At 35.3% G+C, this 25,324-nt stretch overlaps 1 protein-coding gene across 3 annotated transcripts in view; it reads right to left on the reverse strand.

Moving 5' to 3' along the window:
* Positions 1–25,324, reverse strand: part of KCNH7 (potassium voltage-gated channel subfamily H member 7) — a 462,509-nt gene that overhangs the window by 50,988 nt on the left and 386,197 nt on the right. For all 3 annotated transcript variants that reach the window (XM_056110382.1, XM_056110381.1, XM_056110383.1), the window contains 2 exons: positions 22,657–23,082; positions 4,590–4,989 (listed from right to left, as the gene is read on the reverse strand). In XM_056110382.1, coding sequence (XP_055966357.1) covers positions 4,590–4,989; positions 22,657–23,082 — 826 coding nt within the window. The remainder of the gene's footprint in view (positions 1–4,589; positions 4,990–22,656; positions 23,083–25,324) is intronic.

The following is a 25,324-nucleotide window of genomic DNA, read 5'->3' on the forward strand; positions in this document are numbered from 1 at the left end:
AAAATATTAAACAAGAGTGTTGAAATTGCCAACTATAGTAGTGGATTTTTTGGTGAATTTGTCTATAACTCTTTTAGGTGCTGTCAATTTTTGCTTAATGTAATTTAAAGCTCTGTAATTAGGGGTATTGCACATTCATGACTTGGTTCTTTATTTAATCTCTGTTAATAGCTTTTTCTTGAAGTCCACTTTAAAAATAATGCTACTTCCCAGAGCGTTTTCTCACAATTTATATTTACATCTTTTTTACATATTTTTCTTCTACTTTGTCTTTATAAGTTTTGAATATTTTTTCTTTATATAGCATAGGGATGAAATCTGCATTACTTTAGTAAAGTCTGATAATTTTGGAAGGTCAGTGAGAATGCTTAGATGATTTTACTTCAATTTAATGTGATTATTAATATGGTTGGATTTAAATCTATCATTCTGATTTTTTTTCTTTTTGGGTCACACCTGGCAATGCACAGGAGTTACTCCTGGCTCTGCACTCAGGAATCACTCCAGGTGATGCTCAGGGGACCACATGGGATGCTGGGAATCAACCCTGGTTGGCCGCGTGCAAGGCAAACGCCCTACCCGCTGTGCTATTGCTCCATCCCCTACCATTCTGAAATTTGTCTTCTACATGTCTTCCCCTTTTTTCTTTTTGCTTCCTATACTTTGTATTCATTATTTGTTATTCAATTGTGTCTTACCTATTTTCTTTGTTAGCCATAGTTTTACATTTATAATATGCATTTGAACTTACCACTAACTTACATACTATAAACTACTTTATACATTAAAATACAAATATTACAATATACTTCAACTTCCCCTTCCAATTTTGTGCCCTGACTGTCATATATTTTATTTGTACATCTTATAAAATTAACAAAATTAATAAAGTTATTGTCATCACTTAAAACAATTAATTACTTTATGATAAAATTAAAAACTGAGGAAAAACAATGTAAATTTACCCACATATGTGGTATCGAATGAAGTGCCAAGGATCAAACCTGGGCCAGCCACATACAAAGCAAGCACACTCTATGCTCTAGCCTTGTAGTTTAGTTTTTATTAATGAAGGTTGCATTTTTTTAAATGTTTGTTAATTTTTTAATGGATAATGGGCATTCTAGATTTACCGTCATTCAATGCTATTCATTTTTCTTTCTTTAGAAATTTGGTCATTGTTCTTGCAGTCAGTTCTAATAACTGCAGGTAAAGTAGTTCCTTCTGAAGTTTATACTTTAAACTTGGGATGGAGTGATAGCACAGAGTGTAGGGCATTTGCTTTGTACTCAGCTGACCAGGGTTTTATTCCTCCGCCCCTCTTGGAGAGCCCAGCAAGCTACCGAAGAGTATCTCGCCTGCACAGCAAAGCCTGATAAGCTACCCCTGACGTATTCGATATGCTAAAAACATTAACAAGTCTCACAATTTGTTGTGAGATGTTACTGGTGCCGCTCGAGCAAATTAATGAACAGTGGGAGGACAGTGCTACAGTGCTACAGGTTTTGACCAGATCAAATACTATGAAACATTTCCATTCCCTGCCCTCCCAAGCCGCCCGGAGATTTCTATTGGATACCATCAGTATTCAATGAAAACTCTCCCTTTCTGTGGACAGGAACATGACTATCTCCCATATCTTATACCAGCTCTGGAAATCTGTTTAAAATCTTTCTGTTCTGGCTGTAGTACAGCAGATAGGAGACATGGTTGGTTTGCAGGTGGCAGACACAGGCTCAATCCTGGCAAGACTTATGGTTCCCTTAGCACTGCTAGGAGTGATCCCTAAGGCACAGAATCAGGAGTGAGTCCTGAGCACCACTGGGTGCTCCCCCCACCCCACCCCCCCAAAAAAAAACCAGAATCGTTTTGTTCTAAATCTTGGAGTCTTATCTCATGCATTTGTGATCAACATTCATCAGAAGATTCAAAGCAGATACCTATGAAGTTTTTGGACTTTTTCCTTCCCCATTACTATCTCTTCTATGGTTGAATGAATCTAAATTTTAGCATATCAACTTCCATGCCCTCTGATCTTGGGTCAGAGCCTAATACTCCTGCATGCAAAGCATGTGTTCAGTCTATTGAGCAGTCTCTCCTACACCTGTGTATAATGCCAGTTTGTATTAACCAGTTCACCATTTAGAAATGAAGTATGTTGAAATGAAGTATGTTGTTCCAATAAAGGATGTTATGAGGGCTGTGAATATATCTGACTTCACTCAATTAATTATAATGTATTTTCTTAAGGGCTGAAGCGATAGAGTATCTCGCCTGCACGGCAAAACCTGGCAAGCTACCCATGACGTATTCAATATGCCAAACACAGTAACAAAAAGTTTCATGATGGAGACGTTACTGGGCCTGCTTGAGCAAATCGATGAACAACGGGAGGACACTGACAGTGACAGTGACAATTTTTTCTTAAAAGATAAAAGTCACCTGTAGAAATTCTTAAAGAATCAATTCTTAAAGAATCAATTGAAATACCCCACTAAAGTGTTTGAAATAAGAAAAAAAAAAGGGAAAGCATGCAGAATGAAGAAAATAAGGAACAGTCAAAAATTTTAATAATTCTTTGATTGGGAGATTACTATTTGGGTATATCAAAAACAAAGTATTGTTACCTCTTAAATATAAAATGATTCCAGATCATAAACAGTATTATGTATTTAACAGTCCTCATATTTGCTGGTGCTTTGAAAATTATTTTGAAAACTATAGCCCAGTTACTCATAAATGACATGGATTTCTAAATGATGAACAAGTTAAACCTCAGTTCATCTTAAGATTTTTTTCCTAAAAATTTGTTTATGTTTTTTAAAAAAATATATGTTTATATGAAAGTATAGATAGACATAAATGTGCATATATATGCACATATGTTTCTTACATAGGTAATTATTTACTTTTGTTTTCTTTTGGGTCACATGCTGTAATACTGTAGTTTACTCCTGGTTTTGCACTCAGGGATCACTTCTGGCAGTTCTTGGGGGACCATAAGAATTGCTGGGGGAAATAGAATCTGGATGAGCTGCATGCAAGGCAAACCCCCTACCTGCTGTACTATTACTCCAGTCACAGGGCTTATGTTATTAATAAAATTAATTTTTTTTGTTTGCTTTCCATGCTACTAAAATTGATAGACAGAATAAAGTGTTTTCTGGCAGTTGTAAACATAGATTGGTAGAATGCTTGATTTAATAGAATCAATCTCTTTGGAAAAGAATTTTTAAACTTTTTTCAGTGGGACTCATTTCCCACTGAAATGAGTGGATTCATTCGTTGGGTGCAATACTACTGTGTTCAAAACGAAGGCTTAACCTGAGCTATAGAATATCTTAAAGGTTGTTTAAATATAACACTATTGACCTATTTTAATCTTACTTACTTAAATGTACATACATGCATACAAATATATGTATCACTGTCACTGTCACTGTCCTCCTGTTGTTCACCGATTTTCTCGAGAGGGCCCAATAACGTCTCCATTATGAGACTTTGTTGTTACTGTGTTTGGCATATTGAATATGTCACGGGTAGCTTGCCAGGCTTTGCCATGCGGGCAAGATACTCTCGGTAGCTTGCCGGGCTCCCCAAGAAGGGCGGAGGAATCAAACTCTGGTTGGCCATGTTGGCTGTGTGCAAGGCAAACGCCCTACCCGCTGCGCTACCGCTCCAGCCCACAAATGTATGTATATACATATATAAAAATGAGTGAGTCTATTGGTGTTGCATGCATAAGTTAAGCTTATTAAAGCAGCTTATTTCATTAATAAATATGTTGGTACTAAAAATAAACTCCAGATCTATTTTCAAATATGTATATAATAGAAGAATGTCATTTTTGAAGTTCTGAAAATACTTTCTACATTTGCCGATAGCTGTGAAGTGTCAGCGAGGTATCATTACTATTCCCATTTCTAATAATGAAACACCTTTACTTTAGCACAGAATTTTTTCTTGTTCCAAAGAATGTACCACCATATAAATGATGTTTATAGAATTATCCTGTTAGAGGTTAAAGGACAATCATATAGACCTCAAAAGAAAGTCACAGAGAAAGGTGTTTTTAGTCTATGGCGTGAGAAATACACATATTTCTATCTGTGTATATATATATATATATATATTTGTAAGTACACACACATAAAAAGAGTATGCTTAGATAATATATGCCATATATACAGTATCTGCCACTCTTACTTATCTAATATTGTAATATAAGCAAAACTCTCCCATTCTTGTTTGACCTCAGCTTGAGTAGAAAATAACCATCAACAGTAAACTATGGACACTGATTCTACAAAGTTAAAAGTAAAGTCTCATTTCCTGCACCCTAAATGCCAGTCACTCAAATTTTTGCTAATGTCTTTCTGAGGTTCTGAAAGACCTTAGGTGTCTCCTCTTCTCAGAGCTTCAGATTTGGTAGAATCTATTACTTACGTATGTAACCCTAATATCTCTATAATTTGTTTATTCTTTTTTGCTTTGCTTCTAGATGTTCTTGAGCAAGGAATTTTGTGATATTGATTCATCCTTAATTGATAAAGAGAGAAAGACAGAGAGAGAGAGAAAAATCTACTTACAGCCAATCAGCATGACACAGATTGAAAAGATTTTCTCCGAATTGGTATTAGGAGACACATTCCCAAATCCTACACTGGTTAAACTGCTGAAGGTAAAATAAAGTGCTGTGACGTATTTGTCTTTAATAGATGGTCCAGAACTTGAGTCACTGTCATTGTAAAGTTTCCCAATTTGTTCTCCTAAGGAATCCAACCATCCAATTTTATGAGTCAGGTAAGGCCTTTCTACATTCCCAATTGCATACCAGATGCAAGCCAGCCAGTGAGCAATAAGGGCAAATATGCACATTAAGAGCATTAGAACAGCAGCGCCATATTCTGAGTATCGATCAAGTTTTCGTGCCACTCGCACAAGACGAAGAAGTCGAGCTGTTTTCAAAAGACCAATTAAAGTTGTTGTCTGTGGGAATAAATATGCATGGTTAGAAACAACCGAATTGATAAAAATCTTATGTAAATATTTGAAGCAAAGCAGTAGAAAATTGTTAAAACAACATTGTAGCACACTGACGATAACACAATATATGTTAATTACTAGGTTTCTTTTAAAAAATTACTGGTGCTTTGAAAAATATTTTAAAGCTATAGTCCAGTTACTCACTATCTTGGCATATGAGAATTTCAGAACAGAGGATGGCTGATTTGTTTTATGGACTAACCAAATTGCACATACTGGGTACTGACTAAAACTGGTTCATGAGCAAATGCTCTAATGTATCACTGGTATGCCTTGCAAGTATTTCACTTTGGAGTAATGATGCTAAACAGTTAGGGATTTCCCTTTTCAGTGCAGTTACGTAGTAGGTGACGTTTCTTTTCTAATGAAGCGATCAAGGACCACTCTCCATTGAGAATAGGGGGGTATTTTTTAAATGAACAAAATTGTTTCAGAGAGTGAAATGTGATTATGAAAATAAAACAGAGGGAAACACTAGAGGTTGCTTGGGGACATTAATTCTAACATCACTTTAGAACAGAGAAAGATTGTACTGAGAAAGGAATAAAGTTGAGAAAGACCTGCATAAAGAAAGGAAGCCAACTAAACAGATAACTGGGAACCCTCATTAGATGATTGCATGCTACATTTCACTATATTTCAGCTCATTTTGTTCTTTCTAAATTGATAAACCACTTCTTGATATCCTGACCATATATATTTTGATTTGGGATTTGATATGTATAATTACATGATTATTACTGACCAGGTATCTAATAATAGGACACTTCTATATAATAACAGGATACTTAACTGGTTGTCTGGACTTGAAATCTGATAAGTACAAATTACAAGTTCATTTCTTAAGTTTCCTAAATAATGTCAACTATAAGTACTATATAATTCTCATGGCATATAATTATTCCATAGTTACATGGTGTTTACCAATCAATTATTGAGTCATTTTATCTGCTCATTGTTGGTGTTTACTTTACAAAGTATATCCAACTGTGTTAAAAACATGTATATTTGAATTAAAACACATGGCATAAATATTACCCTATATTCACTTATATTAATTTGGTGGAAAATAAACACCCAAGGGGCATGAAAAAATTCCTTTTCTTAATATGCTATAATAAATGTTGTCATGCCCCTCCCCCTCTTCTGTGCTTCACTGGTCTTAAAAGGAGAAATTTTTTTCCAGTGAGTATTAGAACCCTCTAGAGGTGATAGAAGGTTATGCAGCAGAGATGTGCTTATCACGCTCTGACTCTGGCTTAGAGTATTTGATGATATGCAGTTAGGTGAGTCGGCTTCTATGTCTAATGTTGCCTAATTTTCAAGGTACAAAAAAGATAATGGTCTTTTTCTTACAAATTAAAAAGTATAACTCTTCAAATGAACAAATGAAGAGCTTAAATTAGTATTACTGGCTCTCACTGGGGGAGGGTGTTAACCTTATAGTTTTCAATTTATAAATTCTTTACTTAGCAATTATAATCTAGGACTTTGGGACAGACTTATTCTTGAATCCTGCTTCAAGAATCTGTGCCACTTTATCACCTAAAATAATATATTCATCTATTCCCTACACACCAATTTATTAGCTAAAATGAGTTTGATACTGCCTAATTATGTTATAGGGAATACTGAGTAAATGAGAGCCCTTCATACTTTTATTGGGGCATCATACGTATTTGTTTCAAGTGGTAGTCAGAAACTTTATACAGTAAAATGGCTTGATATTTGCTACTTTCCAAATGTATTATTCATTTTTAGGATTGTAACTTTTATCTATATACATGAATGCTCAGATATGGGTAACAAAAATCATCATAGCTCAATATAGACCACTTCTACATGACACATTTGTGTGTTTACTTCTTTGGAAGGGGGAGGTTTGAGTCATATATGGTGGTGTTCTGGGCTTAGTCCTGACTGTACTTAGAGATCACTCTTGGTGGTGCTTTGTGGAATATATTTGGTACCAGAGATCAATCTGTGTGTTTTTTTTCATCCCACTTTGTTACCTATGTACTAGTACTGAGAAATCAGTAATATTTGAGGATTATTTTCAAGACATATTTGGAACAAATTATCTCCTGCAAAAAAAAATGAAAATTACTAGGTACTAACTCAATGATATTACATTCTTTGAACAAATGATCTTTCTTTTTTTCAGTTTCTGGGTCACACCCAGTGATAGTCAGTGTTACTTCTAGTTCTGCAATCAGCAATTACTCCTGGCGCCGCTCAAGGAACCATAAGAATGCCAAGGACTAAACCAAGGTGTGTGCCAGGTAAGTGCCTTATCCACTGTACTATCTCTCCTAAGACTATGGACTCTCTTGGCTGCAAGAATAGTAAAAATAAATGCTATTTATAGAAAATAAACTGGATGAATTGTTCATACCACTCCTTACATTTTTGTACTCCCTTCAAATAAACTTACTGTGTTTATTATAAATTATATGAAAATAAAGGTAAAATCTAGGTCACAGTAAATTGTGTAAACAAATAAATATAACATGTAACAACACATATCACATATTTTCTGGAAAAAATAAAGTTTTGAAATATTGAACCACTTTTAACCCAACCAACATTATTCATACAAAATAACTGCAAAACAATCTCTGAAATTTAAGGCCTAATAGAGACACACACACAAAGACACACAAACATGGAGAAGAGGGGGAGAGAGAAATGGGATTAAAAAAAGAAATAACCATATTATATATATATATGTACATATATATATGTTCATCTTTTACTTGTAAAAGAATTAGTGAACATTGACTATACTGCTACAGTGGTTAATTTTCATGTGACTATATAACATGTACTATTATAACATGTACTGTGAACATAATTATATAGGCTGTCACTGTCACTGTCTTCCCATTGTTCATCGATTTTCTCAAGCGGGCCCAGTAACATCTCCATTGTGAGACTTTTATTGTTACTGTGTTTTGCATATTGAATACGTCACAGGTAGCTTACCAGGCTTTGCTGTGCGGGTGAGATACTCTCGGTAGCTTGCGGAGCTCTCCAAGGGGGGCGGAGGAGTCAAACTCGGGTCACCCTTGTTGGCTGCGTGCAAGGCAAATGCCCTACCCGCTGTGCTATCGCTCCAGTCCAATTATATAGAATATTTTGAAAATTTAACAAGTAAATTAATCTTAGTGAAATTGTTATTAAGAAGCTACTAATACATCTGGGCATTCTTCTATTCCTATAGTTACATACAGCATATCTACAGATGATGTTTAGTATTTCAATACACTATGCTTGTTCTTTAAATATCTCAAAGATTTAAAGTGCCTTGTTCCAGATTCAAGGTGAGATAGACTAATTGCACCAAAATTGCACTCAGAGAGTACTGACTATGGACTTACTATCTCCTCTTGCTAATTTGTTGAGGACTATGGGTTCCCATTATTTAGTTCAGTTGGCTATATTTGTACTTTATACAAGTAGAACAAGGGGCCAATAGCTACCTATCAGTGTTATTGTGTTGACATCAGAATTAAGGCTGAGTAGAATGTTTTCAGGATTCATTTGTGTTTTGTTGTACATTTGATTTCATTGTTATGCAGAAATATTGCAAAAATACTTTTCTGTTTTTATGGGAAGTGGCATTCTGCTGTGCTTGGGGAACCATGTACTGCCAGGAATCAAGCAATATTTGGCTGCAACAAGGACACTGCCTTAAGCCTGGTAATATCTCTCTGGCTCTATCTTTTCTTTTTAATTTTTAAAAACATAAATAAAACTATGTTTAGGCCTTTAGAAAAAAATTAAAAAGTTAAAGTTTTTCTTTAGTTATATTAGTATAATAAATATATTTAGTGTATTATTTCTTGAGATTTTTTAAATTAAATTTTTATTAAGATTTTTAATCATATTAGAAAAATGCTATCTGCTTATTGGTACCTTTGGTAAATACTAAAATATCCAGAGAGAGATAGTACAAAAAGTAAGGCACTTGCCTTGCACACAAAGTGCACTGGTTCAATTCCTAGCAGTACATAAAATCCCCAGTATTTCCATGAGTGACCTCTGAGAATAGAGTCAGGAATAAGAACTTTGCCCCCCACATTTATATTCCCTTCAATAAAAACTACACATTCACTAGAAGACAGAAAATTGTGAATCATTTTTCAGTAGCAAAGAAGTACTAGTACAAGTAGCAAGAAAAGATTTGTTTTCATGGATTCTACTCCTTGACTGTAATTAAATGATAATAAAACTTCAAAACTTAATAGTGATGCCTAAATGTCACTGTAAGGAAATATCCCATGAAGATGGGTAAATAGCAAGTGCAAGATCATAAGTTCAAACATTGGTCCTTCCCCAGGCACTGGATTGACTAGCACAATCAATTGTTGCATGTAATTCCTGAGAAGAAGGGCCTAGAAGATGATTTGGTGATTTAGGATGTTACTAGGCTAAGTGTGAAAACCTGAGCTTAATCCACCCTGACCTCCCCTTCACCCCAACACACACACACACACACACACACACACACACACACACACACACACCCCTCAATCCCTTGCCACATATGCTTTTTGACCCTATCCTGTCTGCGCCATGATTCAGGACCTCAGGTGAGGGAAAACAAAAATGAAGACTAGTTAAGACTTTTATTTCTAGTGTACTTTGGCAGGATTCTTTTAATGTAAATGACTATTACCCAAGGAAGACTCAATTTCTATATCAATGATTAATTGATTAAACAAGGTTCCCTAAAAGAAATAAATTTTAACAGTTAAACTGAAAAATTAATGGGATAAATAATAGGATAAAATATACTTTTAAATCAATGAAATAAAATCTTTTGCTCAATATTTTTCAAACTAGTCTTGAAAACATTTACTTCCCTTTTAATAAACATTTTCAATCCTATATTTAAAACACTTTATTTTAGAAATTTATTTTCTCAAAACAGCCATGTTATATGGTGGAAGTTGTCTCCTCCCCTCCCCTCCAATCCCCTTCCTTCCCCTCCCCAGATCCATCACCCCTGCAGGGTATGCTCAGGTTTCACTCCTGCTTCTATTCGAGGGATCACTATTGGCAGTGCTCAGGGGACCATATACCATGAGGGGGATCAAACCCAAGTTGACTGCATACAAAGAAAGTGTCTTACTCACTGTACTATCTTTCCAGTTCAGAACTATTCTTTTAGAAATGAGGAAATATAAGTGTGTGGTTTTTGGTCTTGTCTATGGGGTTGAAAGAGTACATTGCAATAAATCTTTCTATTTAGTCCATCATTCTCTATTTTTTAAAGGAGTATTTGGGTGTGAGAAGTAAATGGGAACTCTAGAAACAGAGTGCTTTTCATATCTTCTGAACTCAGACTTAAAATAATTACTTGCTTATTTACTTAAAGTAATTACTTACTCAAAGTAATTCACCATCCAGTGAATTACTTACCAAATAAAACACAATAGTATTTAAACTAGCTTCTAGTATTTTAGTGAACTTGAGAGCTACTATTTCCAATACTCTTTAGAACTTATTCATGAGCACAATAAAAAATGGTGGAAGGAGAGGTCACCTAGCATCCCCCTTTAATCAAACTCAAATCTCACAATTATTTTGTGATGTATAATGAGGATTTTACTACTTTTTCTGGGAAATTCACTCCAATATTTAATAGCCTTTACTACTGAGTTACTTTTATTTTTATTTTGTTTTATAAGTGACATTCTATATTGTCACCTCCTTCTGTTATAGTAACATGGAAATTTGCTCAAATGATTCTAAATAGGTTCAGGCAAATGTTACAGTAATAAACATGGATAAAGTAAATAAAAAACCCTGTATTTTTAAATGAAAATTTTACTTGTTTTGAGAAATCTTTTGACACAAATATTCATCAGATGCTACCTCTAGTAAATTTTAGCCAATAATACTTATACATGAGAAATTGTCAACTTAATGTAAAATAATTTTGATGAAATAGTTGTAGATTTCTATAGTTTAAAAATAATTTTTTTAGAGATTCTATATTTTGTCTGCTAAAATAGAATTTTGGAGCCATGGTCAAAAGTAGAATTTTAATGTAAATGATTATTACCCAAGAAAACTCAATTTCTGGATCAATGATTATTTGATTTAAAAAAGCTTATTTTATCTTATTATATATCCTATTAAATCCAAATATAAGTCAATGAAGACTTTTGCCTTAAATCTCAAGAACTATGTAAAGAGAGATAAGGTTACGTTAAGTGTGGAGACACAATGTATATATATAGTTCTTCAAAATGAACTTGGTTAATTAAATTTGAACATGAGTATGTCTAATGTTTCAGAAACTCACTTTCACAAACTAATGACAGCCATTAGAATGATCTGATTCAGAAAGAACGCTGACAAGATGATTAGAGTTTCTATATGGATGCTTGCTAAGCTTTTTCTTGAATCCACACCATGATTCATCTATAAGCTTAATGAAGCAAACATATTAATGTGGGCAGAAAGTCAAATTTTCTAATATAACTTCTCTTCAAAGAGCAATGTACTTGCTTAATCAATGATCTTTCTTGCCTGTTTTCAAGACTCACAAAAAATAAAGTAGTAAAGGCAAGAGATCAAGATTGCAAGTATTTAAAAAAAGAATATTAGAATATCAATGTATATAACTAAATAAATTGCTTTAGATTTTGATTTTTAATAGCTCTAAATGTAAATTTTTCCATAGATTAGCAAAATACTGAAAAACTTGAAGGATAGGATAAAAAAGTTGACATTCTGTACATTCAGCCAATTATGTACTCACGTTGCTCCTTTGTATTAATGCCTTTTGGGCAACTTCCTCAAGAGGCATTATCTTTTGATTTATTCAAAAATTATTTTTAAATGATTTTTGTTTGATTATTTAAGAAGTAGAAAATATTTTTCTTGGTCTTGTCTATAGTATTAATATTAGGAAAATATCAATGAGAAAGGTAAGTCCAAAAGTATCAGCAGTAGTTTAATACTTTTTTTAACATTATAAAAATCATCTTGGTATTAGGTGATTTAAATAAGTTTAAATTGCTTAAATGATACTTTGGTAACAAATGTACATGTCAAGTTATACTTAGCACTGGTAATATTTTGTTAATAAATGATAAATATTAAAAATTTGAATAATTTTTTCTGTCTTAAAAGTTGAATGTAAATAAGACAAAATTGCTGTAGTAACTTACCACTTAAGAAGTTGGCAAGAATACAATGTTTAACTGACAGAGACAATATTTTCAAAATTAATTTATGATGCAGTGATGCATAGAAAAATCATTTTCATGATTCATTTAAAATAAAATAAGAAATCATAACAATTCTTATATTTAGTGGAAAAATTACCTCATTTGTTTATTTATGTATTTATTTGGTTGAAAGGTTTGCTTGTGAGGAAAAGTCATCCTCTGAACTTTATCTTTATTGCAGAGAAAGCCACTGAATCTTGCATATATAAGGAATTGAAATTTTCCTGTCATGTTAAGAAATGCAGATTTCTTGGGCACTTGGTTTTTTTTTTTTTTTTTTTTTCAGATTTTGGCTACTGTGAACAGTGCAGCAATGAACATAGAAGTTCAGATGTCATTTCAACTGTACTTTTTTGCCTCTCTGGGATATATTCCCAGGAGTAGTATTGCTGGGTCAGATGGGAGCTCAATTTCTAATTTTTTGAGAATCACCCATACTGTTTTCCAAAAGGGCTGAACCAGTCGGCATTCCCACCAGCAATGAAGGAGAGTCCCTTTCTTGCCACATGCACGCCAACACCCGTTGCTTTTGTTCTTTTGGATGTGGGCCAGTCTCTGTGGTGTGAGATGATATCTCATTGTTGTTTTGATCTGCAACTCCCTGATGATTAGTGATGTAGAGCATTTTCTCTCTCATTTATTTGCGTATAGGAAGGCCATAGACTTTTGGGTATTGATTTTATAGCCTGCAATTTTACTATACAAGTCTATTGTTTCTAGGAGTTTCTTGGTAGAACTGTTCACAATAGCCAAAATTTGGAAAAAACCTGAGTGCCTGAGAACAGATGACTAGTTAAAGAAACTTTGGTACATCTACACAATGGAATACTATGCAGAGTTAGAAAAGATGAAGTCATGAAATTTACATACAAGTGGTTCTACATAGAAAGTATCACGCTAAGTCAAATGAGCCAGAAAGACTGCACTCATCTAGGGAATATAAAGTAACAGAATGGGAGTCGAACACCCAAAATAACTGAGATAAGTACCAGGAGGTCTGCTCCAGGGCTTGGAAGTCAGCCTCACATGCTGGGGGAAAAGGCAGCTCAGATAGAGAAGGGAACACCAAGATGTTTGGAGGATTCACTCAGGATGCAAGATGTGTGCTGAAAGTAGACTATAGACAGAGCACGATGGCCACTCAAAGCCTCTATTGCAAACTACATCACCCTAAAGGAAAGAGTGAGCAAAAGGGAATGCCCTGCCACAGAGGCAGGGTGCGATGGAGGGGGGGGCTGGGGGTGGGGGATGGGAGGACTACTGGGATTATTGGTGGTGGAGAATGGGCACTGGTGGAGGGATGGGGACTCTATCATTGTATAACTGAAACCCAAGTATGGAAGTTTGTAAGTCTACAACAGTACCCCATGGTGTTTCACTAAAAAAAAAAAAATCATAGGCTACACAGATCTAAACAAAAAGCTGTTACTGTCACTGTCCTCCCGTTGTTCATCGATTTTTCTCGAGCGAGCCCAGTAACGTCTCCATTGGAGACTTGGAGACTCTGTTGTTACTGTGTTTGGCATATCGAATACATCACGAGTAGCTTGCCAGGCTTTGCCGTGTGGGTTAGATACTCTCGGAAGCTTGCGTGGGTCTCTGAGAGGGGCGGAGGAATGGAACTTGGGTTGGCCATGTTGGCTTGGTGCAAGGCAAACGCCCTACCCACTGTGGTATCGCTGCAGCCCGACACTAAAACTATGAAAAAATTAGAGAAAAAAATACTTTTATATACGTGGACTAGACAAAATTTCTTTGTAACAATAACTTTTATGCAAAGTTTGATTTTATCAAATTATCTTTTAACAAAAGATTCTGCCTATCATAAAACACTGTTAATAAGCAGGCTAAAATAGGGAAAATATTCATAATATTTATCTAACAATGGAAAATGATGTACATATAATTCATTAAATAAACTTTTGTGAATAAATAAGAAAAAATGTAGGTTTTTTTTTTTTTAACTTAAGGGTTTTTTTTTTTGTATTGAATCACCATGAGATACAGTTACAAAGCTTTCATGTTTGAATTTCAGTCATACAATGATAAAACACCCATCCCTCCACCAGTGCACATTCTCCATCATCAATGTCCCCAGTATACCCCCCTTTCCACACCTCCCCCTGCCTCTGTAACAGATAATTTCCCCCATACTCTCTCTCTACTTTTGGGCATTATGGTTTGCTAGATTTATTCCTTTACTTCAGACCTATTAAATGCAATTTTTCAGACTCTTGTTAAGTATCCACATGTAACTCAGTGCATAATTCTTGTGTAGAATACTGACCCAAATTAGCCTTTGCCATGATTATATCTAATTTGCAATTTGATGTCTCTTATTTAATTTTCTTATACTTACATATATAGGTCTAGTTGTTCATATGATGTCTAGGTTGGATACTCTGATGATTAATATGCATTGCAAATTTACCTATTATAATGCAGGAATTTCTCTCTTGAAATACACTTTCTCTCTATGCTTTAGCTTCCTGAATAAACGTCCTGCCATATATAAAAGTTGATTCACCACCTTTCAATCCCCTCTGCCAAATGTTTTGAATAAGACCACAGAATATTTGAACTCTTGCTTTTCCTCTACAACTCCAACATTACCAAAGCTATCAGTAAATCCTAATATATCCCCATGTAATATATTCCAAATGTGTTTACATCTTTCCCTGTATTGCCGCCACATAGTCCATACTGATGCTATTTAGTGCCTATTACATTATAGCCAAGACTCTAATGTGGTTCCCCTGTTTCCATTCTGACTAAAAAAAAAAAAGCCTACAAATAAAAGCCACAAGTTCTTTCAAAGTGTCAATCAGAGGACTGGAGAGATAGTACAGTGGTTAAGGCAGTTGTGTTGCAGGAGGCTGTTCGATTCTCAGCACTGCTCAGTTCCCCCTCACTCACCACCATCCCTTAAAAAAAATCCAGCATAGCCAGGAGTGAGTACAGAGCCACAATCCCTTAGAACCACTTGGTGTAACCAAATGCCAAAACAGCAACAAACTTCAATCAGATCAGATCATGATCAGGTAATTCTCATGCAGAGGATCCCATTAGAGTCAGAATAAGAGGCTTTTTATTTTCTTTCTTTCTTTCTTTTTGCTTTTGGGTCACACCCGGTGATGCACAGGGGTTACTCCTGGCTCATGCACTCAGGAATTACCCCTGGCGGTGCTCGGGGGACCATATGGGATGCTGGAAATTGAACCCAGGTCAGCTGCTTGCAAGGCAAACTCCCTACCCGCTGTGCTATTGCTCCAGCCCCAGAATAAAAATCTAAAAATGAGAGACTTGGTCCATCACTTTCCCTCCCCCATATTTTAGCACTCCATCTCTTATCCTTATATTTCAGCTTGGTTTCCAATACATCTTAAAATTCCTTTAACATGATAGGTAAGTCCAACCCTGCAAACCCCCAAATTGAAAAATTTTCACTAGTGTTTTCTTTTGCTCGAAATGTTTGAACTGTAGTTTCATGAGGCTAACTTAATCTGGTTAAGTTTCATCTCAAAAAACACCCTTGGCCACCCTTCCTAATCTTCCAATCAAATTGCCTTCACATGTCAGTCATTTTATACACTGTCCATTTCTGAAATCACAATACTTATTCTTTTGTGAAATAATTTTGCTGAATTATCCTTGCTCAATAATGCTCCATTATCTGCTTTCTGACACCGCCCCACCCCCCAGCTTTTCTTCTCCAATCCTAGAATGCCAGATTTCAGATAACAGAGAATAGATCAGTCTGTTTTCTTTTCCTTTTGAATTCTAAATCTCCAAACCTGATCACTTTTATATTATTGAAAAAGTATTTCAGAAATAACAGAGTGCTTTATTGATAAATAGCACAGTGTGTAAAGTAGAATTGCTTGTTAGTTTAGCATTGCTGGATCTCAATTGCTTTATCTGTGAACAGGAAATAATGATACTTCAACTTCCCAGGCAGGAAACTGAACTAAAATAGAATCAGAACTGGATTTGGCCCTTCACCCCAATCAAGAAGCTCAGTCTGTTAATTCTCAACATATGGTGCCTAAAAGCAAGACTGTACAACCAATAAAATTCTTCAGGATAATCTAATCAAGCTTTTTGACCCTCAAACATCTCCTCCAGTGAAGACAGAGGGGAAGTTCTACCTTTCTAGTTATCACAACCTGTGTGCTTTATAACCCTTCCAGAGTAGTTGTTATGCACCACTGTGTATTTCTGCTGTCTAAGACCAAATGTTGACAATCCCTAATACATATGGGTACCTGTAGTGTTTACTGTGTGCCTAGGCAGATTCTAGTTAGGCATGCATAGACCAGCTGGCTACTTATAGTTCCTGTAATTTGTATATTTCCTAGCAATGACAGGGTAGTAAAGGATTTGTTTGAGTGGATGCTTTAAAATCCCCCATGTGAGAGTCTAAAACAGTTCAACAGGCTCCTTCAGATGATACTATCCTATGCTGCTTTCCTTTTCCTTAGTTACACCCCCTTTTCCTCTAATCCTTCTCATCAGCTCCACCTCCCAAGAAAAAACGAGTTCTCTCCCCTTCAAATAAGTTTTCTTGTTTCTTAAATTTCTTGAGCATCAAAGAATCTGGGCTTCTGATACAGAACCAAATTCCTTCTTATGAGTATAGTTTTCTGATCTATCTTGACTTCTAGTACAAGGTATAAATTCAAAGGTAATGCTTATAGTCAGACTTTGTCAAAGTATTTAACATTTAGAGTTTAACATGTCAAAGATAGGAACTTCTTCAGTTTCTTTCTCTTCCACCTGTAAATTTTGCATAAAAATACCATCCCTGGGGTATGGTGCCGCCAGTAGGTCAACCTTTACCTGTGAGGCGAGTGCATCAGCGCCTTTTGGCACCTTCAGACTTCCAGATACCCCCAAATTGCTGCTGTGCCTTTGGTCAGACCCCAAAAACTTGAGGCAAAGTTTACCAAGAAAGGAAACGGCCAAAAGTTAGGTATATGGGAGACACACCCACAAACCATCTCTGGCTCAGCTTTATAATTGAAGGCAAGGCCTCTCTGGTTCCTGATGGAACTGCTTAATGGCCATGATCCCAGAGACTCAGAGACAAATCTCAGCACCCAGCGGCTTTTGGCAGAGATGCGTCTGGTCCCTGCAATGGGTTACTGGTGCCAGACCATCCTGGGGGAAAGGGTGTTGTCCCTCCGCCTGCTCCCCCTTAGCGGCTCAGTGGCCACCATCCTCCAGAGGTCATTGGACAGTCAGGAATGGACCCGCAGTGATGAGACACATGGGGCCTTGTGGGATGGGGGTGGAGCCGGCCCTTTCCTCCCCACCCCAATGAGATCTCGATTTGCAGCCCATGAATGGCCTCTCTGACTCCTGAACAAGCTGCTTAACGGCCATGATCCAAGAGACTCAGGAACAAATCTCGAAACCCAGCAGGTTTTGGCAGAAATCCCTCCAGATTTAATTGTTAAAACTTTGGAATTCCAAAATCTGGCAGCCACTACTGCAGCCTCGTGACATTATATGTTATTCATAATCGACAATAGAAAACAAATTGCCTACAGTTGCCTTTTCGGCAGATCTGAGTTTTGGGGTAAAATCCCAAATAATAATGGTGAGTCTGGTGTCGAAATATTGAATGTAATCAAAGTAGAGAGAGAGTAATGTAGAAATCATCTGCCCGAAAGGTAGGGAAAGGGTGGGGGTTTTGGGGTATACTGGGGTTTTTGTGGTAGAAAATGGGCACTCATGAAGGGATGGATGTTTCATTGTATGACAGAGACTTAAACTCAAAAGCTTTGTAACTGCTCTCATGGTGATTCAATAAATAAAATTATAAAAACGAAAAAAAATAAGTAAGGTGGAGTTCATGCCCAATTCAATCAGCCTAAGCAATGGCTGAATAGATAGCAATACTCCTACATTTAAAAAAAATATCATCCCTTAGGAGTTTTCTTCCTATGTAAGAGGAAGAGTGCTCCTAAAGTTTCTTTAAAATTACTTGTCAACTTTCCATATTGTCTCTCTAAAAATATATAAAAAAGACAACAAATACAAATATAATCTTGCAGCTCTTCAATATCACCTTTTCATTTTATTACAAAGATTCTGGTAGAGGGTATCTATTAGCTTCCTGTTGATTTCTAAAGTCACATCAGTTTGCCATTGTGGCCAATTCTTGATTGAGTTAATATTAGTATAGAATTACCTTCACACTTAGTGATTTATTTTCAATACTTATAAAGCCTTATGTCTTTGTGTGTGTATATGTGTGTGTGTGTGTGTGTGTGTGTGTGTGTGTGTGTGAAGGGGGTTGGGGAAATAGGGCACAGACATTGTTACTCCTAGCTCACTGCTCAGTTCTCACTCCTGGCAGAGGTCAGGGGACCAAATGGCGTGCCAGGGATGGAACCTAGATTGGACATGTGCAAGGCAAGTGCCTTAATCCCTGTATTATCCTACCTTGTGTCTTAATAGCAATTAGATATTTTCTTCTTGGATTTTCCTCGTAGAAAAAGGTAGGTAGAAGTTAGGTAATTCCTAGAGTAATTTCTAACAAGATACTTGTCCTCTGTTTAATATTATCTCTGAATATCCCACCATTGAAAGCTATTTGTATATGCAAAGAACATATATATGTATACATACATATATACATATATGTATATGGACTGGAGCAATAGCACAGTGAGTAAGGCATTTTCCTTCCACGCAGACTACCTGGGTTTGATTCTTTCGTCCCACTTGGAAAGCCCAGCAAGCTACCAAGAGTATCTTGCCCACACAGCAAAGCCTGGCAAGCTACCCATGACGTATTTGATATGCCAAACACAGTAAAAGCAGTCTAACAATTTGTTGTGAGACGTTACTGGTGCCCGCTCAAGCAAACTGATGAACAATAGGAGGTCAGTGCTATCTATCTATCTATCTATCTATCTATCTATCTATCTATCTATCTATCTATATTAGGGTCACACATTAAAACAGAAATCCATTTTTTCACATATTAATCCCCATTATATTTTCCGGGAATTTAGTTACCAAGTAAATTGAAAGAAAGTTAACTTATTTGGTATGGACATTCACTCCAAGCTTCTGACTGTTTCAGAAAGTTACATCTTTAGTGATAACAGATCTGGTATGTGCATTTTGTGTGATATATAACATGCCATAACACAGTCAGTGTTTCTAGGTATGTATAAATGTTAATATATAAATATCTATGTCTTCATATATTTATATCTCTACTTTAATATTCAACCACTGTATAAATATAAAAATATAAAGATACGTTTAGATTAATGTTGTACTTAATGTTTAAATAGAAACTTCCTTGAAATTTTCACTAAAACCTTTAAAACTGAGTGACTCAGATTTGAGGTGGTGGATACTGATCAGGAATGCTTTGTTTATTCCTTACTACTCCTGAGATCCTAAAGCTTTTCTGTGAAACCCCAATTTGATAAACATTGGACTAGAGCAGTATTTTTCAAAGTGCCCTTTCAAGGGTGCTGGAATGATCCAAAAAGCAATCATTCCTTGAGGGGTACTTACTGTTTCCTCACTAAAGAAAGATGCATTTCCAGGTGGGTGGTGAGTTTATTTTCTTTGAAAAGTGACAGTAGGCAATACAAGTTTGGGAACCTCTGGACTAGAGAATCTCTCATTAGAGAGGCCTCTGGCCTAATGATTTTAGGATCTGTTTAATTTTGATTCAAAAATCTCAAGTTTTAATCTATACTTACAATATTAAAAATCCCATATGCAAAATAATCTACTTGCATATAGGATAATATCTTTTAAGTAGGAGCATATTTTGACAGGAACAAAGTAAAACATCATGCTGAATATTTATCATACTCTTGTTACATGACATACATAATTTTTGCAAAATATTATTCCTGAAATATCCTCAGAAACCTGATCATAGTTACATAATGTATTTCATAAAAAAGAATTGTCTTTAGGACTTCTAAAGAAGCTGCAGCTAGTTAATCAAATAACTACCGGTAGATAACAATATATCTGTTTAATTAATGAGTAATTAAAGTATTTATAGACTAATGTAGTATCATGTAAACTTTCAAATAAGATTTCATTAAGAAAAAAGAATTTTAATCCAAAGAGAAGGGGAAAAAGATAAGTAATCTTTGATAAGAAAAAGTCAATGTAATTGTTTCATAATAGTTTCATAGATGCTGCTAAAACACACAAGAACCTACAACTCATTGTTTTAAAGAATAGGAATGCTTATTATACTAGTTAATTATTTTGCCTAAATTCAAAAAATAAGTGGCATGACAATCCTGGGCTGGAGCAATAGCACAGCGTGTAGCGAATTTGCCTTGCATGCAGCCAACATGGCCAACCCAAGTTCAATTCCTCCACCCTTCTCAGAGAGCTTGGCAACCTACAGAGAGTATCTCGCCCACAGGGCAAAGCCTAGCAAGCTACCCCTGACGTATTCGATATGCCAAACACAATAACAAGTCTCACAATGTTACTGGGCCCACTCGAGCAAATCAATGAACAACAGGAGGACAATGACAGTGACAATGATGGCAAACCTAGGTTTGTCTGATTCCAAAGTCACTACACTTACTATATCACATCACATATTAAGTAGTGAACATGAGCAAGTCCATAAAATCACATGGGAGTGCTAAATTGGCACTGTTGTCTCTGAGGCATAACTTACTTTTCCTGTTTACCTAAGAAAGGTGGCTAGGACACCATTTCTCCTGAGAATACTTCACTCTATTCTACTAGAAATAATATGCTTCCCATTGTTTCAGTGTATTTACAGTCCTGTCTGAAATAGTGATGATCTGGATTGCATATTAAAATAATTTTATTCTTTTCAACAGCTATAGTCATTCAAATTAGCCCAGTCAAGTTTTCTATCCTAGAAATTATACCATACTGATTATGATCAGCATATCTAATTTCTTGCTGGTTTGATTTTTATTAATTAAATAGTGTAAGGTAATTAATTTCCCTAACAATGCCATTTGTTTATTTTTCTACCCATGCTATCATTTTTCTAAACTGAAATATAATTTAATTTAATACATTATCCTTAAAAGTTTTAGAGTGAGGTTTAAAAAATAAACTATTTAATTTTAATAATTAACTTGTGTAATTACATGGATCACCATATCATAACAAATAAAAATAATAAATATTGATAAAGTATTTCATTTTCTTGATTTTAAGTTATTAGCCAAAGTTAACATACTTAACATATTTAACAGCAGCCATTTCTTTTAGTGTTTTTTTTTTTTTTGCTAAGTTACATATCTTGTCTCTTAGAATAAAAAATTTTAAATAAATTAAGATGGAAGGTATTAGCAGGCAATATTATTGTCTTCACAGATGAAGAACTCCAAGTTTAGATGTTGGCTAAATTTGTGGAATAAAAGAAGAATATGTTGTTTGCCCTGTTCTTAACTGACCTACAATATAACAGGCACATTCTGTACAAGAGATTTTACTTTTAAACCTATTGGGTTCCCTTGGCAAAGAAGGATTCTCTTGTACTAACTAATAATCCCCAGAGGGCAGTTTTATATTTAATATCCTCTTACAAACATTAAAAATACCATATAGAGAGCTCAGGGATTCTTGGGTAGAAAAAAAATAAAAATTTTAAAATTCAAGAAATTGATGTAATTTTTCTCAATCTACTTCCTTAGAATTTCTTTTTCATTTTTTGTAAATCTTATCATTGTGGAACTCAGTAAACTTAATTATAATAAAATTATGTGACAATTAAATAGAGGGGTCTTTAGAAAAAATTAATTTCTTTTGGATTAAATAATGCTCTCAGAATCTAATTAAGGTTATAGATTCTCTTTTCAGGTAATACATTAAGCATAGAGTTTTCAGAATCCAACCTTATTAGAATTTTGGAAGGCATAAGAAGCACTCTCCAATCTAAATATGACATAAGAGAAAGAGTTTTGAGCAAGATATTTCATATAGAAGATGTGTCTTCTATATAATTTGAACAAAAAACAACTCTCTGTTATCTCAAACCACAACTGTGAGTTAAGAAAGAGACATTTTCATCCTTGACAGTTTTATACCTAGGAATTTAATATCCTGGCCATGTGATATGTGCCATGAAACACTTGTCTCAACATTTAATTTGTTAGTCAAAGGATGAATAGTCAGCATCTCTTAGCAAAAATAAAAAGAATTGTGAATTATTTATAATGACATCCATTTCATTTTTATAGCATTTCTGATTGCAAATGAATTTCAGCTGGGAGATATAGGAAGTTTGCAAAGTAACCACTTTTCCCCTCATAAAAATAGACTCACTTTTACAATTTCAATCTTTCAGAAAATAAAATTTGTAAGCAACTCTTACCTCATCAGAACCTGATCCAAATATCAGCAGGTCAAAAGGAATTGCAGCAACCATATCTATCAGGAACCAGCCTTTGAAGTAGTGTATTGCTATTTTGGCTGGGTCACTTACCACTTCTTCATTCTGATTTACATATGTTGTTCTAAAGTTTATTAGAATGTCTATAATAAACATAATGTCCACAATCAAGTCTACCACATTCAAAGGGCTGCAGGAATAACCACACTCTCTCCTTTTCTGCTCTTCTCTGTCATTGAGGAGAAAGGCTGCAGAGTATGGGGTAAATATAGCAGTGTAGATCACCAGCAGCAGAATGAGCCAATCCCAGACTGCCTTGAAAGGGCTATAGTGCAGTATTGTAAACTTGTTGATGCGTGGCGTTTGCAGCTTATATTCTGGCAGGACATCTGCTCCTAAAGAGAGAACCTGAATAATAGAAAAGGAAACCATAACTATGTAAGAATACCAGTAGTTTACCTCCATACCTATAATCCTTATATATTTTACAGAAAAATCACATTGGTATTTGGTGATAGATCTGACTTTCACTAAAAAGTAGTGAATAATTTTATTGAAATATTTAGGAATCATTACTGATTCCCTTGAAACATACCATTATTATAACAACTAACTAGAAATAAAAGTATTTCATTTATTTGTTAATTAATTCTTGTTTTGATAGGGACTGGATTATATCTGGCTGTGTTCAGGGCTACATCATGATCTTTACTCAGGGTTAATTCCTGGCAATGCTCAGGAGACCATATATAGTGCAGGAGATAAATCTGGGAGAGTAATGTGCAAGGCCAGAGTCTAAACAACCATATCTCTCCAGTCCCAAACATCTGACATTTTAAAGAAAATTATTAAATTATTTTTATACATGAGTAATTTAGTTTTCAAACCCAAGATAGGATCGACTAATAAACAGAAGTTAGTAGTATTTTATTTTCATATATTTAATTTATAATAAAACCTTGATGAATTAGACTCAATATTATTCAAGTATTTAATTAAAACTTTCTATCCAGGAATCAGCTTTTAGCCTTAGAATGAAAAATCATAAAATTAAAATAAATACAATAGTCAATTTTCCTGAAATACAGAAAATATTTTTTATATACTGGAACTAATATACTTTCACCAGAACTCCTTCATTACATTTAGTGAATTGTAAAGGGAGAACAGTGTGGAGGGATGTTGAGAATATTGATCTGGAAACGATGCAAGATTCTTGACCAACAGATAAACAAGTTCTAAGATTTATTCTACTTACTCAAGGCATTTTGCGGTCTCACCTACTTTACATTTTAATTTCATTTTAATATTTGTCACTTTTTTGGATCACTTCCACCTATGCTTAGGGATTATTCCTGCCTCTGCATTTAGGTATCATTTTGTTTTTTGCCTTTTGTGTCATACCTAGCGATGGCGATGCACAGGAGTTACTCCTCGCTCTGCACTCAGGAATTACTCCTGTGGCAGTGCTCAGGGGACCATATGGGATGCTGGAAATTGAACCTGGGTTGACTGTGTGCAAGGCAAATGCCCTACCTGCTGTGCTATCGTTCCAGCCCTTAGGGATCATTCTTGATAAAGCTTAGGGAAGCATATCAGGTGCGGGGGATCCAACCTGAGTAGGTCAAATGCAAGGCAAGAGCTCTACCCACTGTACATCTCTCTAGCCCCTAGTTTACCTTTTGGGGGGTTATTTTTCAATAGCTTTACTTTTCAATATTTTTCTAAAGTATTTTTTAATATTTTAGAAGTATTTAGGGAAACTGACAATGTTGAATTGCAGTATATCAGGTTAGAAACAGAACTATACATAGCAAAAAGTAAAAAGTAATAAAGATAATAAAGATGTACAGAACAACTGGACAGTGGAATAGCTCTAGCTCACTGAAAGATGTTGTATTACCAATCATTGATGTAAAACACTGCATAAAAACCACATCACTTTTAAAGATTTAGCAAGATGGAATATATTAATTTCTTTTCCAGGTTGAGGCTGGAGCTATAGCACAGTGGGTAGGGGGTTTGCCTTGCACACGCCGACCCAGTGTTGATTCCTCCACCCCTCTCAGAGAGCCTGGCAAGCTATGGAGAATATCCCGCCCACACAGCAGAGCCTGGTAAGCTTCCCATGGCGTATTCGATATGCCAAAAACAGAAACAGCAAGTCTCACAATGGAGATGTTACTGGTGCCCGCTGAAGCAAATCTATGAACAACGGGAGGATAGTGCTACGGTGGTACAGTGCTTTTCCAGGTTAGGCAAATATACCCTGACTTATTAAGAAAATATACAAAGAGCCAGCAGAAAGTGGCAGGGAGACGTGGGAAATAATCCTTGTTATAAAACATATAACATAATACATATGAAAAATATTTATGTAAGCATGTTTATATGAATGTTGGTATTATTATGAGATAGGTATACGTACTGTGAAATGAAGTGATTATATTGATATTATTAAGAACCAGGATTTAAGGGGGCGGTTAGGAATAAGGACACGCAGATGTAAGATCAAGAGATTACATTGCTATAAATGGCACAATCAGGGACCAGGGTGAAATAGCACAAGGGCTAGTGAACGTGCTGGCACTTAGATGATTCTGGCAACACATAGCCGCCTGATCAATGGTAGGTTGGGTCAGGTGAAATT

The sequence above is a fragment of the Sorex fumeus genome, unplaced genomic scaffold (assembly GCF_029834395.1).
Source record: "Sorex fumeus unplaced genomic scaffold, SorFum_2.1 ptg000009l, whole genome shotgun sequence".
NCBI lineage: Eukaryota > Metazoa > Chordata > Mammalia > Eulipotyphla > Soricidae > Sorex > Sorex fumeus.